Below are 12,029 nucleotides of genomic sequence, written 5' to 3'. Positions count from 1 at the left end.
GTACGATTTACAGTCGTCGGTTGCGAGCTTGGACAAGTGATGCCTGGCTTGGTTGAGCTCGCAAGGGTAGTACTCTCATGTCCACATACAACAAGCTCCCGCACCTGGATTTGCAGCATCCGCAAGCGAGCCTTGTGGACAAGGAAGACACCCTTCATCTGCTGCATCAGCAGCATGCTCCCCGTGGGATGCGTCACGGCCAGTCGCTGAGCTAACTGGTGCCCCGTGCTCAGACCGTCGTACTCGGCCTCGTAGTTCATTGTCGCGGTATCACACCTGTGAGAGACCGTTGTCGAGTCGCACTGGGTTCTCCAGTCGGAGCCCGAGTCTCGGCCGTCATGTCTGCATCTGCGTTGCCCAACGGCGCGCGAATAATGAAGCGACTGACGAGCATGTCCGCAAGAATGAGCGTGAGCGCCATGCCACACGCACCTACATCACGAGGACGCATAGAGTCCAAGGCGTTCTGCGGCGTCGTGCTGCCTCACATGACACTTCATGATCGCGCAATGCATGTACCCGTGACGCTCGCTGCGTCGCGCCGACCCGACAACCCTTCTCTCTCACCACCGCCGCACACACCAGCACAGGCGAGCGTCTCTTCGACGATGATGGCCCCTCGTCACCACGAAAAGCATGGAAGCCAACCTCACCAGATACGTCATCTTGCGCTGGCCCTCGCACGCTCATCCTCCTTCTTGCAATGTCGTGATCCGCGCCATCGATATCCGCACTGGTGCGGACGGCGGCCGCTGGCCATCGGTCGCTGGTTCAAGGTAACCTCAAGCCAAAGCAGTGGAAGCACTCAAGTGCTGCATTGGAGCGCAGTCGACACCCACCGAATGCAGCTGCAATCCTCGATGTGCCTTCCTCGGCTTTGCAACGAGCGCAACATGTCGGAAGAAGAAGGCGTGTCTTGGCGCGTGCTTAGGCTGGCATGCACAGTGCCGACCGAACGCGGTCCGGCGACGACGACACAAACGCCATCTACGCTGCCACGTCATGTCAAAGATGGAGAACGCAGCGTGTACCATGGCCTCGAGACGCTGCATGTCGACATTGGTCTCGGTCGTCGACGCAAAATGCGCTCGCGCGGCAGTAGCACGGGCCACGATGCAGTCGTGGGGCGGCAGTCTGTATCAAAGTATCAGTGTGTCAACAAGGCAAGTCGTGGCTTCGTACGGCAAGGGCGGTGCAAACCCGTTGTGGCACGAGAGACCATACATGTAGCGGAAGGTCTGCAGCAGCCGCTTGATTTCGAGCCGCGGTACCTACACGTCCCATCATCGCATCTTGATAGTATCTTGATACACAAGAAACAAGCGCATACATTCCGTCGTCGGAGGCCCACGAGGTTGATCCCTGTGAGCTTGGCCCGATTCCCGAACGCCAGCCTACACAATGAAAGTCAAAACCACTTTAACCACGTAGTAAACCTACCCAAACGGTAGCACGTCGCCGTCAACAGCGCTCTGGCCACCAATCATCGCGAGTCTACAAAGGATGACGCCGCGTCGTCACGGTATTCCCATGCAAAAAGCACGTACGAGCCAATGTGCACAAACTGCTTGATCCCGACTTGGCCGCCGACGATCGCAAAATCGTCAATGCGAACGTGGCCGGCGAGGCAGACGGCGTTCGAGAGCACGACGCCGTCGCCGACATAGCTGTCGTGGCCAATATGCGACGAGGCGAGGACCCAGCAGCCGTCGCCAACCCGCGTCGTACCATCGTTTGTGCCTGTGTTGATGGTCACGTGCTCGCTACCAGTGCTACCTGCAGAGACAATGGCGACGAAGCGACGCCTACCGAATGATGCACGAGTGGCCAATCTCCAGCGACGAGAGACCCCGCACGTGCTTCTTGTCCTATTTGCGATATATCGAAAACAATAAGATCTGAGCGGAGAAGCGCGTCTGTGAGGTACCTGCGGCGCGCCACCAATGGATGCAAACGAATGGATGACGGTGTGAGCACCAATGCGAGTGCGACCATCAATGACGACGTGAGCCTTGACGACAACATGCTCGTGCAGCTCGACGTCTATTGTTCGGGTGGGCGGCGCATGCATCTCGATCGAGAGACGTACCGGGACCAATGACACAGAAAGGACCGATCTCGACACCGGCGCCGAGACGGGCATCCGGGTGCACGACCGCTGTCGCGTGGACGGTTCTAGGCATGGAGCGTACAGGATGCGGCAACTGGTGTATGGCGTCGTACGCTGGTTCGAGCGGCGCGTCTGCGTACGTTGGCAGAGGTGGCAGCGTGAGAGGCGCCTGGAGGGCAAGCAGCCGCTCGTGGCAGCCGTCGGCAGACGCTGAAGGCGGCGCCTACGCTGGCGTGAACGATGGCGCCGATGAGACAGTTGGCCTACGTGGGCGTGGGCGGCAACATGTGCGTGCGACTAGACAGAGGTGAGCACACGGTTGGCGGCAGGCGGCGACGCGTACCGCGTAGGCGCGGCCCGCGAACCGTTGAAGCGGCCGCAGCATTCCCGTCCTGCGGATGATCTCGCGAAACTCTATGCGTCGACTGATTGGCCCAACCGCCGAGGTCCGAAATATGCATTTTTACAGGTCAGCTGCCACAACGCTAAATGCACCCAACCATTCCATGGCACTTGGGTGTGGGCGGTGGCCAGACAATGCTGGCGCCATGTTGCACAGCTGCAAGGACTCGATAGTATGGCGACTGCTTCGAACCGCTTGTAATAGCATGTTTGCGCGAGCACGGCTGGTGGCGATGCATCGATGACGAGCCAGCTTGACAAGTCTGCGATGTGGACGTCCTCCGCTCGGCGTTCGGCGCTGCATGCGATGCGTCCATGCCGGTCTCCGCCAACGCGAGCCTGCTTGAAGTAGATGTCAAGACGCAACGCAGCACTGTCAGACATACTACATGGGTCGTTGGCGAAGCACGTGTAGGCTAAGCCATCGCAGCGAACTTGCTGTCTACGGACGATCGTCCAGGACGACACGATGAGCATGATCGATGCAAGTAGCATCAATACGTACGGAGACGCTCGGCGTAGAGCTGCAACTGGTCGACCATGTCTTCGAGCTCCGTGAGCTCCTCGTCAACGTCGTCGATGCTCTGCATGTGGCCGGCAAGGGCCTTTTCTACTCGATCGACGTGAAGAAGCAACATGTGAGCAGGAGGCGCGTACCATTCTGCTTCATCTGCGCTGCAAACTGGACGATCGAGGCGCTCTCGGCCTTCATGCCATCGTACTTGTCACAAAGCTTCTCGAGCACGTTGTTGAGCAGCTGCATGCGCTCCATCGAGCCTAGCACGCGCGCCTAATTCGCCACCAGCCTCCATGATGTACGTCTACCTTGGAGCTCCATGCCCACGTACACGGCGACGTTCTCGCTCAAGTAGCGCGCGAGCTCGCGGACGTCGTCGGGGCTCGCCATGCTGGTCTGCTCGTCGTGTCGTTGTTGCGGCCACCGAAAGTGAGGGTGGTGCCCCGGGCCCCCCATCGACAAGTAGGGGGTGGGTAAATAAAAGGTTCCGACACATGGGGCGTGTGTCACATGTCTGGGCAACGGAGATCGTAAACCAAACATCAGTACAGTGCGTTGCGCTGGCGCTTCCAAGAAAGCACTGGCCAGCGCCCGTGTGTGTGCGACGCCTCGTCGATCGAGTCCACTTCGAGCCAGCGACAGCGGCCGGTTGCACACTTGCCGCCAAAAAAATAAATTGCACTGTCCACCTACATGTACCTGCCGCCTTGGCTCTGATGGCCAAGTGCGAGGGACACATAATATCGTATGCGTTGTCGACAGCCCCATAGTACTTGGGTGCAGCTCTCATTTGCGTCGGAACCAGTGTGCGCTGAACTGAGAACCACATCGCGATCGTTCCCGGAACATGAGCATAGATACACGAGGGACCTCTTTAAAAAAAGAAGAGGGGGTCCACTAAAAACATACAATACCTTATCTTTATTATGACTTGCATTTTGTATGCAGATGCGTGAAACGAATTGAATTGCATGTCGCTTCGATTTTCGAAGCTCGGTGGTACGGGCTTGTATTTCTATTTATTTTCGCACCGGCGTGGACCTGGCTGGCATGACGGACGACGAGAGCAAGATGGTCACGTACGTCGTGATCCTCAGCATCTCGCTGCTGACGTCCGTGGCGACCATCTTCGCGGCCTTCGAGGCCCGCTACACGCGCAACTCGGCGGTCCAGTTCGTCACGTACTCGATCTTCTTTAGCGACAGCTTCTGGAACGGCTTTCGCCTCGTGCTCTATGCGATTGGCCTCGGCTATGGCCGCGTGCCATCGACGAATGCCGGTGACCGCACGTACACGGACTCGAACCGCGTGCTGGAAGGCTTTGTCACGATCGGCGGCGACCTCTTCATGGTGCTCACGTCTGCGTGGATGGTGCTCTCGGCGTACGAGATGCGCCGGCTCGTGACCAAGGCCATTAGCCGCTCCGAGCTGCGCGAACGCCAGCAAATCACGTACTACAAGCGAGCGGTCTACGGCCCGTTCTTTGCGTGCATCACCGTCTACGTTGGCTGCGTCGTGTCGGGCGACGACAGCGCGGTCGAGCGCGCGCTGCGCATTAGCACATACCTCATCACGGCTGGCGCGTCCGTTGCCATGCTCTACCTCCTCTACACGATCGTGCAGATCTACCGGCTCAACCGCAAGCGCCATGGCTTTATCGACCCGGCCGCCGACCACATTGCGTACCGCATCAAGGTGCTATTGACGGTCTATACGCTCACGATCCTCCCGTCGCTCATCGTGACGCTCGGCTACGACTTGGCGCTGCAGTGGGACGTGAAGGAGCCGTTTGGCGCATCCGGCGCCGAGATCTTTTACGTGACCAACAGCATTTACTACACGGGCGGCTTCTTCAACGCGTTCAGCATGGGCGGCAGCGTCCTCTGCTGCATCCGCATCTTGCGCCCGGTGCTGCCGCGCGACATGCACGAGCAGCTTTTGCACTCGGGCAATCGGCACAGCGACCTCGAGTCGGGCGACGAGCACGACCCGACGCAGCCGCCCGTCTTTGAGCCCGTCTTTGTCAACACGGACATTGAGAGCTCGACGTATCTCTGGTCCCGGAACCCGAATGCGATGACCGAAGCCCAGTCGCTCCACGATGGTACTGCCATTCACACTGTATCCTCGGGATCCTCAAACTGCAATGTCGTAGATTGCATTCGGCAGCACGTGGCAAGCTACAATGGCTACGAGATCACGACGGCCGGCGACGCGTTCGAGCTCGCGTTTCACAACGTCTCGGACGCGGTCTCGTGGTGCATTCGCGTTCAGAGAGCGCTCATGGCGCTGCCGTGGCCCAAGGAGCTCGAGGAATACCGCAGTGCGAAGTCGGTCACCGATATCTTTGGGCGGCTCATCTTTCGCGGGCTCCGCGTGCGCATGGCGGTCCACCTTGGCGACGGCGAGATGATCCACAGCATTCACCCAACGACCGGCAAGATGACGTACTCGGGCTTGAACGAGCTCGTGGCGCGCGAAGTCGGCGACGCAGGCCTTGGCGGCCAAATTCTCATCTCCAACGTGACCAAAGAGCGCTACATGGTCGAGCACGACGTCCTGCGTGCGAATGGCAAGAAACCTGCCAAGTCCAAGACACACATGCATCTGTTTAAGGATTTCTTCTTTCGAGACGCGCCGAGCTGTCACATCGCCGACCTCAACCTCGTCGTGCCCATGAGCGAGGTCGTCCCGTATGTACTCAAGACGCGCTTCACGCCCGATCGGACGAGCAACATGCACTTCTTCATGGGCAACGGGCACCACTGACGACGACGTCTTATCGTAGCGTCCACCGTGTTCTTATTTATCTCACACTATATCGTTGTGTAATGCAGTATTTGATTCTCCCTGTGCATTGCAGCTGTCCATTTCACCACGAGCGCGTATTCTGGCGCCAGCCTGCATGTGCTTGTGCTGCGAGTCCAGTCATGATGGCTCTAAGATCTGACACGCTCGACCCAGATCTGATAACTTCTCCCAGCATAGGCGGTTGCCTGCTGCTGTGGCGAGGCGTTTTGTATGGAAGGTTTCAAGTATCAAATATTCAAGTTGGTGCTTGCACCAGCGCACTCGCAACTCCTGGACGACTCGCTACATTGGAGCAACCTTTGTCCTATAGCACACTAGAGGCGAGTGATGCGGCGCAGCATGGTGGTCGGTGGCAAGGGTTGTATTTGCGTCGGCTCGGGGCAGCTGAGGAGCAGGAGGACCGCTTCGAGCTGCTTGGCCATCGACTTCATCTGCTGCGTCATCGATTCCATTCGCCGCCTCCGCGTCTTTGGCCATTACCTCGCGCCGTCCGACCAGCTCGAGGCGTAGCGCGTCCTGCTCCACGCGGCATTACCGTCGCTAGCGCCGGCACCTTGTTGCCAGGATATAGACCACAAGTAGCCTCTTGTATGTTTAACAGCATAGGACGTGGGTACTGCCAGGAGCTATACACAAATTATATTCGGATACTAGATGCTCATGACGCGTTGTATGGACGCAGTGGGGGACGTGCTGCGGGACTCGGTGTTGGTCAGAAGCGAGAGCAGCTCCCGTTGTTGTGCTTGCATTGCGTCTTGGTGAGTCAGCATCGTGTCCTGTTGCGTCATCATGGCTGCGTGCTGCGCCAGCATGGTTTCCATTTGCTTGGCCATTGCTTCCATCGACGACTGCAGTTGCGAGAGATCACGCCGGAGGTCCTCCTTCTCCGTGTCGACAGCCGGTAAGCTCCTCGTAGCGGCATCCGACACCGCCGCTGCGATCGTGCTCACTGTCTTGTTGACCACCGCCTCGAATGTCGTCCGCTGGTTGATCTGGTAGAGCATCGCGCACTTGTCATGGTCGTCGGAGGGCTCAAACCCGTCCTTTGTCCACGCATCTACCAGCTGCATCGAGAGCTCCCGAAGTTTCTTTGTCGTTTGCTTCTCGAGCTTGGCGAGGATCTCCTTCTTGAAGTAGCCGCGGCTGCGTCGTGCCATCTCGATCGCGTCCAACAGCTGCTGTTGAGCAGTCGCCAGCAACTCAAATTCGCGCGCAAAGATTTCGTGGACGTTGAGATCCGTAAAATGACTGACGTGATCGAGGCCATCGACCACGAACCCGATCTGGTCCTTGACGACCTTGTCCAGATGCCGCATCTGGTCGAGCCAGGCCATGCGACTTGCCCCCGTGCGCTGCAACGTCTCGACTTGGTCTGGTGTCAGCACGAGGTTGACCCGGGGGACAGTCTCGGAGAAGATCGGATGCAGCACAAGCTTCCCAGATGCGTCCTTGACGTGCGTGAGCGCCGTCGTCTCGGCGTTGTCGAGGTGCATGGCGCCTTCGAGCCGCAAGATGCACTGCGCATAGCTCATCAACGCTCGAGTTTTGGCCTTCTCGAGACCCCCCGTGACTGTCTGGTTCATCAACGCCAGCAAGACGTTGAGTAAGACGACGACCACGATCGCCGAGTGCAGCATCATGAGAAGAGCGACACCCGTGTACATGGCCGCTTGACTCGAACTCGAGTTGTCAGAGGCAGAAAAGACGCTGAGCGAGTCCAGAGGCACTTGACCAAATGCCACAAAGTAGGTCGTCATGAACGACTGGCCAAGACTACCAAAGGCGTCGTCGCCGTGGCCTCGAAAGAGCTGGTAGAAGGTCAGCGTCAAGCCGAGTTGGAAGACGCCAAAGAGAATGAAGAAGTTCCAAATGTCGCTCAAGAGGTCCGACATCATGGGCAAGAGGTAGCTGGCCGACGAGATCACCTCTAGAAACTGAAGCGACAGTACCCAGAGACCGAGTGTGAGGACGGCGCCGAGTCCGACCTGGACGTCGTCACTGACACTGATCCAGCCGACTTGAATCGGAACAAAGACACACAAGATGACGGTGTAGTTCATCAGTTGCACGCGGTTCATCGTCGACGAGAGGTAGGCGTCCATGCTTACGCGCATTTCCTGAAGCTCAATATGGAGAAAGTAGAGCGTCGAGAGAGCCAAGACGAGGTTGTTGCAGGGTGTGAACCAGTCGACGATGCGCAGTTCTTGGCTGGCGTAAAGCACGGGTACGACCAGCAAGACGGTCCCGACGACAGCGAGTAGGACGAGACCTCCATCAAAGAGAGACTTGTTGTCGCTGAGCCGAGCATACGCCGCAAGGACCTGAGGGCGAAGGCATTGAACGACCAGCAATCCGACGGCCACAAATATCAGGGTTGAAATACCCATGTTGTAGACGATCGGCGGTGGCAACTCGTCGTTGGGAAGAATGGACGATGTAGTCATGGCCACCAGCAAGAGTAGGTTCATGAGCAGCTGCTGGAGGTAGAGCCGCCGGCCAAAGAGGATCCACTTGATCTCGAGGACGCGATGAAAAGCTGGATGCTCGAGACACGCTTGCTGCGTCGCAAAGGTTGCGTCCGGGTCCGACAGATTTAACTGAAGGACCGCGCGGAGCGGGCTCTCTTGCACACTCTTGCCGTAGACAAGGAGAAGCTACACAAGTAGCGGGGCATGAGCCAAAACGTCAACAAATGGTATAATATACGTTTGAAAACGTGGCTTCGTGGCGACTGAGACTCACGCAATCATCGAGAAAGGTCGGACCCAGCGTCGTGTTGCAGCGAATGGCTTGCGAAAAGTTGTCATCTGCAAAGACGTCGTCGGTTGTTTTCGTAATCATCGCCAAAGCGCGCTTGTCCCGAAACTCTTGCGAATTGTCTCGTGCTCGCTCTTCCTTCTCGAGAAGCTGCAGAATCGGGGTATGCTCGTCATTGAGTGTCCCCCGTAGAATCGCGCGCAGTCTCTCGACGATCGGGCGACCATCCTACGTTTCAAGGTAGGGTTAGGTGTACACCAAGACGTACCTGCTTGGGATCGAGGTCGGCGCGGCGCACCAATAGCAGCTCGACAACGTCCAAATGGCCATGCACCGCGGCGTGAAGTACCGCTGTAGAGTCGTTCTACCACAGTGTCCCCAATGTGGAGACTCAAGAGTCTTTAGCTATCGTACCGTATCCACAAGATCGAGTTCGGCGCCATGCCGTAAGAGCAACGCGAGGTGCGTCATGTTGCCGTGCGCAGCCGCCAGCATGAGCGCCGACGTTCCTTCCTACAGCGACAGGCATGAAGACGACTGCCATATTGCATCCATCTTGCCGTCGACTGCGCGTTCACGTCACTGCGCTTGGTGGCCAAAAGCTGCTCGACGATGGATGTGGGCAGTTGTTTCTCAGTCGCAATGTGCAGCGCTGTCTTTTTCGCCTACAGACACTGCTTGTCCGTGGAAGCCGCGTCGACTAAATACCTGCAGGCATTGCTCTGCGTCGTTCACGCTCAAGAGGCGTACACGATGGTATTCGGGGCATGTGCGCTCCAGGTTCCAGCTGTCGCATCGCAGTACTTGGCTTGCATACATATTAGCCACCGCCTCTTGACGGAGCTGCTCGATCTGAGCCTATCTCTCAACGGTCGAGCGACCGCTCCACAAGTGGTTGTACCGGAAACAAGGTCGCTTCGAGTTCGTGGTGCGCACCGGCTTGGAGAAGAAGACGTACGCACGCCGCATGGTCGGCGAGGAAGGCAAGAAAGAGCGCCGATTGGTCCGTCTACGACACAGCTCGACAAGCCATCAAAATGGGGGACCTACAAGCCGCGTCTTGATCGCAATGTCGAGCTTGGTCTGCAGCAGCAGGTGCGCCAAGAGGCCGTCGTGGCCATACGCGCAGACGTAGTGCAGTGCGGTACGTCCCTAGTAGGTTTCCAGGAGGTACTATTCGATCGCGGTGGGCCGTACGTGCGCATCAAAGTCGTTGATTGTCGCCATGTCGGAAGTGGCGTCGAGCTGGCGCTGCAGTTCGACCCACCTCTTCTCGGCGGCGAGGCGTGCGAGGTTGGCGTCGCTTGCCCTGCGCGCCGAGAGGCAGATGCCCGCGCACGTTCGCGGTGGCGCGCCTTGCTGCGGTACCTTGGTCTACGCAAAGCGAATCGGGTGGATGTTTCGATCTGTAAACGAGTACATTTCGCGTATAGTCGAGCGGTAGTCGCTTGATGTGTATGAGCAGTTGCAGTGTCTTGAGCGCCGCTTCGTTGGTGGCGCCGTCGAGGTTCTCGGTGCAGACCAGGTCCTTCTCCAAGAGGCATTCCATGACGGTACGTTCTTTCTACAGGCACCAAAATAACGCTCGGCAAGTCGGACGCCCGCGATACCATGTCTTGTAGCGTCAAGATATGCCGCGTGCAATAGCGCAAGAGTAGGTCCGCGACTTGAACCGGTGCAGTGCTATCGATGGCTTCGACGGCGTGCATGGCGACCGTCTTGCCGTCCTATTTCGAATTTCAAAATCCCGTCGGTACAATATTGTCGTGGCAACTACCATGTCCGGGACAGACAGCGCCGTTGCTATCGCGTCGACTTGGCCTTTTTTGTCGTTGTCTCCGGGCCCAAGCATCGTGGAGAGCCATGTTTGAAACGCACTGGCGTCGTTACAACGAGCAATGCAGTGAAGTGGGTACGAGGTCTGTAACTCGGTCTCTTTCTCCAGCAACGTCAACATGTCGTCGCTCTCGTCCGCGTACTCGGACGCGCACAAACCGTCCTATAAGACAATAGTCTCCACTTTCGTCGCGCAGAGAGTTCGCACCGCGTTTCGAATGGCCAGCGAAACGCTATAGCAGCGCACGAGGAGCCGCGACACAAAGGCCACATGGTCGTCCAACTTTGGGTCCATCGAGGCAATCGCCGCATGCAGCACCGTGTTGCCGTCCTACAAGCCAACGACGATATTGTACCCATGATCTGTTTGTTGTTGGCGTACGTTGTCGACAACGTGGACATCGGCGCCCGCGGACACGAGCAGCAGTGCACCGCCCATGTTTTGCGCGCCGCACGCAACAAGGAGCGGCGTCGCCCCTGCCTAGCACCACCCGGTGTGCTGCGATCGTGTACCAAGGTCGTGGTACTTGATTCTGCGCCGCCAAGAACGAAGGGTAGTGTGCGACAAGCCACGAGAGCTCCGTGTTGGCGCGCACGCGGGCCGCCACATGCGCAAGCGAGTCTCCTTGAACGACGTCAAGAAACTCGTCGTCGTCGAGGTGCCGCTAATGCCATGCACCTTATGCGGTGTGAAGCTGACGAATATGACGTACCGCGGGCGTTGTCAGCACGGCAGGAGTTGCCACCACGAGTAGCTTTAGGATCGACAGTCGATACCGCTTGATCGCTGTGAGCGCGAGCCGCATTTGAGTCTAATATCGTGGGTCACATGCGTGCTCTTGTATGCATCCGACATCGCACATCACAGTCAAGTGCGAGCTCGGGGCGCGCAAGCCATTGCGCGATAACGTCGTCATGCCCGTTAGCAACCGCCCAGTGCAAGAGTGGTTGGCCCTACACCCACCTAAGACCTGCTGTGGCATGGTGCTTGGAGGCACCTCATACTCGACCATGAGCGCGTCGCGGTCGAGGATGACTTGCTCAAGGTGAGTGAGCACGACATTGTGTTTGCCGCGGCAAAGGAGCTCTGCAAGGTTGGTACTGCGCGAGCGCTCTTCATCCGAGTCCTGGTCCGTCTCGGAGAGGCGCGAGGACGTTGTTGCTTTTACGTGCATGAGAATGTGGCCTGCGCTGTGTGTGGTCGTGGCGCTCGTGTTCCACTTCGAAAAACCCGCTTGTTCGAACGTTGTTGGATTGGTCGGTGCTGCCAACGGCACGTGAGCTCAGCCAGGCGACAACGAACAACGGCACCCGCTCAGCGTTTCGCCCGCTTGCTTCAACCATGCGTGAGGGTCGAAAATGGAGCTCGACAGGATCGAGTAAGAGGGCGCTCAACGTAAATCGACTTTGCGTTGATTCACGTGCATCCTATGTCCTTATCTGTCTGAACCGCTGCGTTCTAGTAGGGCTGGGGCTAACAAAAGTGCTACCTCACGTATGCAACGCTGCCAGGTGCCATTGGACCCTATTTTACGTATCGCTAGAGGCGAGTGACGCGACGTATCGACGCCGTCGGTGACAGACCATCCCCGCGAG

General features: G+C 57.9%; 4 protein-coding genes across 4 annotated transcripts; 1 reads left to right on the top strand and 3 right to left on the bottom strand.

The window, feature by feature from the left end:
* Nucleotides 1–927: 927 nt before the first annotated feature.
* Nucleotides 928–2,495, bottom strand: SDRG_12905 (UDP-N-acetylglucosamine acyltransferase; the record flags this gene model as incomplete). The annotated part of the gene is made up of 12 exons (XM_008618988.1): nucleotides 928–987; nucleotides 1,032–1,134; nucleotides 1,183–1,271; nucleotides 1,331–1,394; nucleotides 1,441–1,494; nucleotides 1,548–1,763; nucleotides 1,810–1,868; nucleotides 1,928–2,043; nucleotides 2,090–2,175; nucleotides 2,224–2,333; nucleotides 2,378–2,407; nucleotides 2,454–2,495. 12 exons carry the CDS (start codon nucleotides 2,493–2,495, stop codon nucleotides 928–930), a joined length of 1,029 nt encoding a protein of 342 aa, XP_008617210.1.
* A 433-nt stretch (nucleotides 2,496–2,928) lies between these two features.
* On the bottom strand, nucleotides 2,929–3,419 carry SDRG_12904 (hypothetical protein; the record flags this gene model as incomplete). Its single annotated transcript, XM_008618987.1, has 4 exons — nucleotides 2,929–2,954; nucleotides 3,018–3,122; nucleotides 3,170–3,289; nucleotides 3,338–3,419. 4 exons carry the CDS (start codon nucleotides 3,417–3,419, stop codon nucleotides 2,929–2,931), a joined length of 333 nt encoding a protein of 110 aa, XP_008617209.1.
* A 640-nt stretch (nucleotides 3,420–4,059) lies between these two features.
* Nucleotides 4,060–5,886, top strand: SDRG_12903 (hypothetical protein). The gene is made up of 2 exons (XM_008618986.1): nucleotides 4,060–5,133; nucleotides 5,185–5,886. The coding sequence occupies exons 1-2, from the start codon at nucleotides 4,080–4,082 to the stop codon at nucleotides 5,796–5,798; spliced, it is 1,668 nt and encodes a 555-aa protein (XP_008617208.1). The 5' UTR covers nucleotides 4,060–4,079; the 3' UTR covers nucleotides 5,799–5,886.
* Nucleotides 5,887–6,425: 539 nt separating this feature from the next.
* SDRG_12902 (hypothetical protein) lies at nucleotides 6,426–11,678 on the bottom strand. Its single transcript, XM_008618985.1, has 18 exons — nucleotides 11,432–11,678; nucleotides 11,295–11,387; nucleotides 11,147–11,245; nucleotides 10,961–11,098; nucleotides 10,816–10,914; nucleotides 10,642–10,764; nucleotides 10,375–10,596; nucleotides 10,208–10,324; nucleotides 10,018–10,161; nucleotides 9,795–9,971; nucleotides 9,648–9,749; nucleotides 9,499–9,606; nucleotides 9,306–9,455; nucleotides 9,158–9,262; nucleotides 9,012–9,110; nucleotides 8,866–8,961; nucleotides 8,547–8,825; nucleotides 6,426–8,494 (listed from the first exon to the last, which is right to left on the bottom strand). The coding sequence occupies exons 1-18, from the start codon at nucleotides 11,606–11,608 to the stop codon at nucleotides 6,491–6,493; spliced, it is 4,332 nt and encodes a 1,443-aa protein (XP_008617207.1). The 5' UTR covers nucleotides 11,609–11,678; the 3' UTR covers nucleotides 6,426–6,490.
* Between the last annotated feature and the right edge of the window lie 351 nt (nucleotides 11,679–12,029).

The sequence above is a fragment of the Saprolegnia diclina genome (genome assembly GCF_000281045.1).
Source record: "Saprolegnia diclina VS20 unplaced genomic scaffold supercont1.53, whole genome shotgun sequence".
Taxonomy (NCBI): domain Eukaryota; phylum Oomycota; class Saprolegniomycetes; order Saprolegniales; family Saprolegniaceae; genus Saprolegnia; species Saprolegnia diclina.
This window is presented reverse-complemented; position numbering and strand designations above follow the sequence as displayed.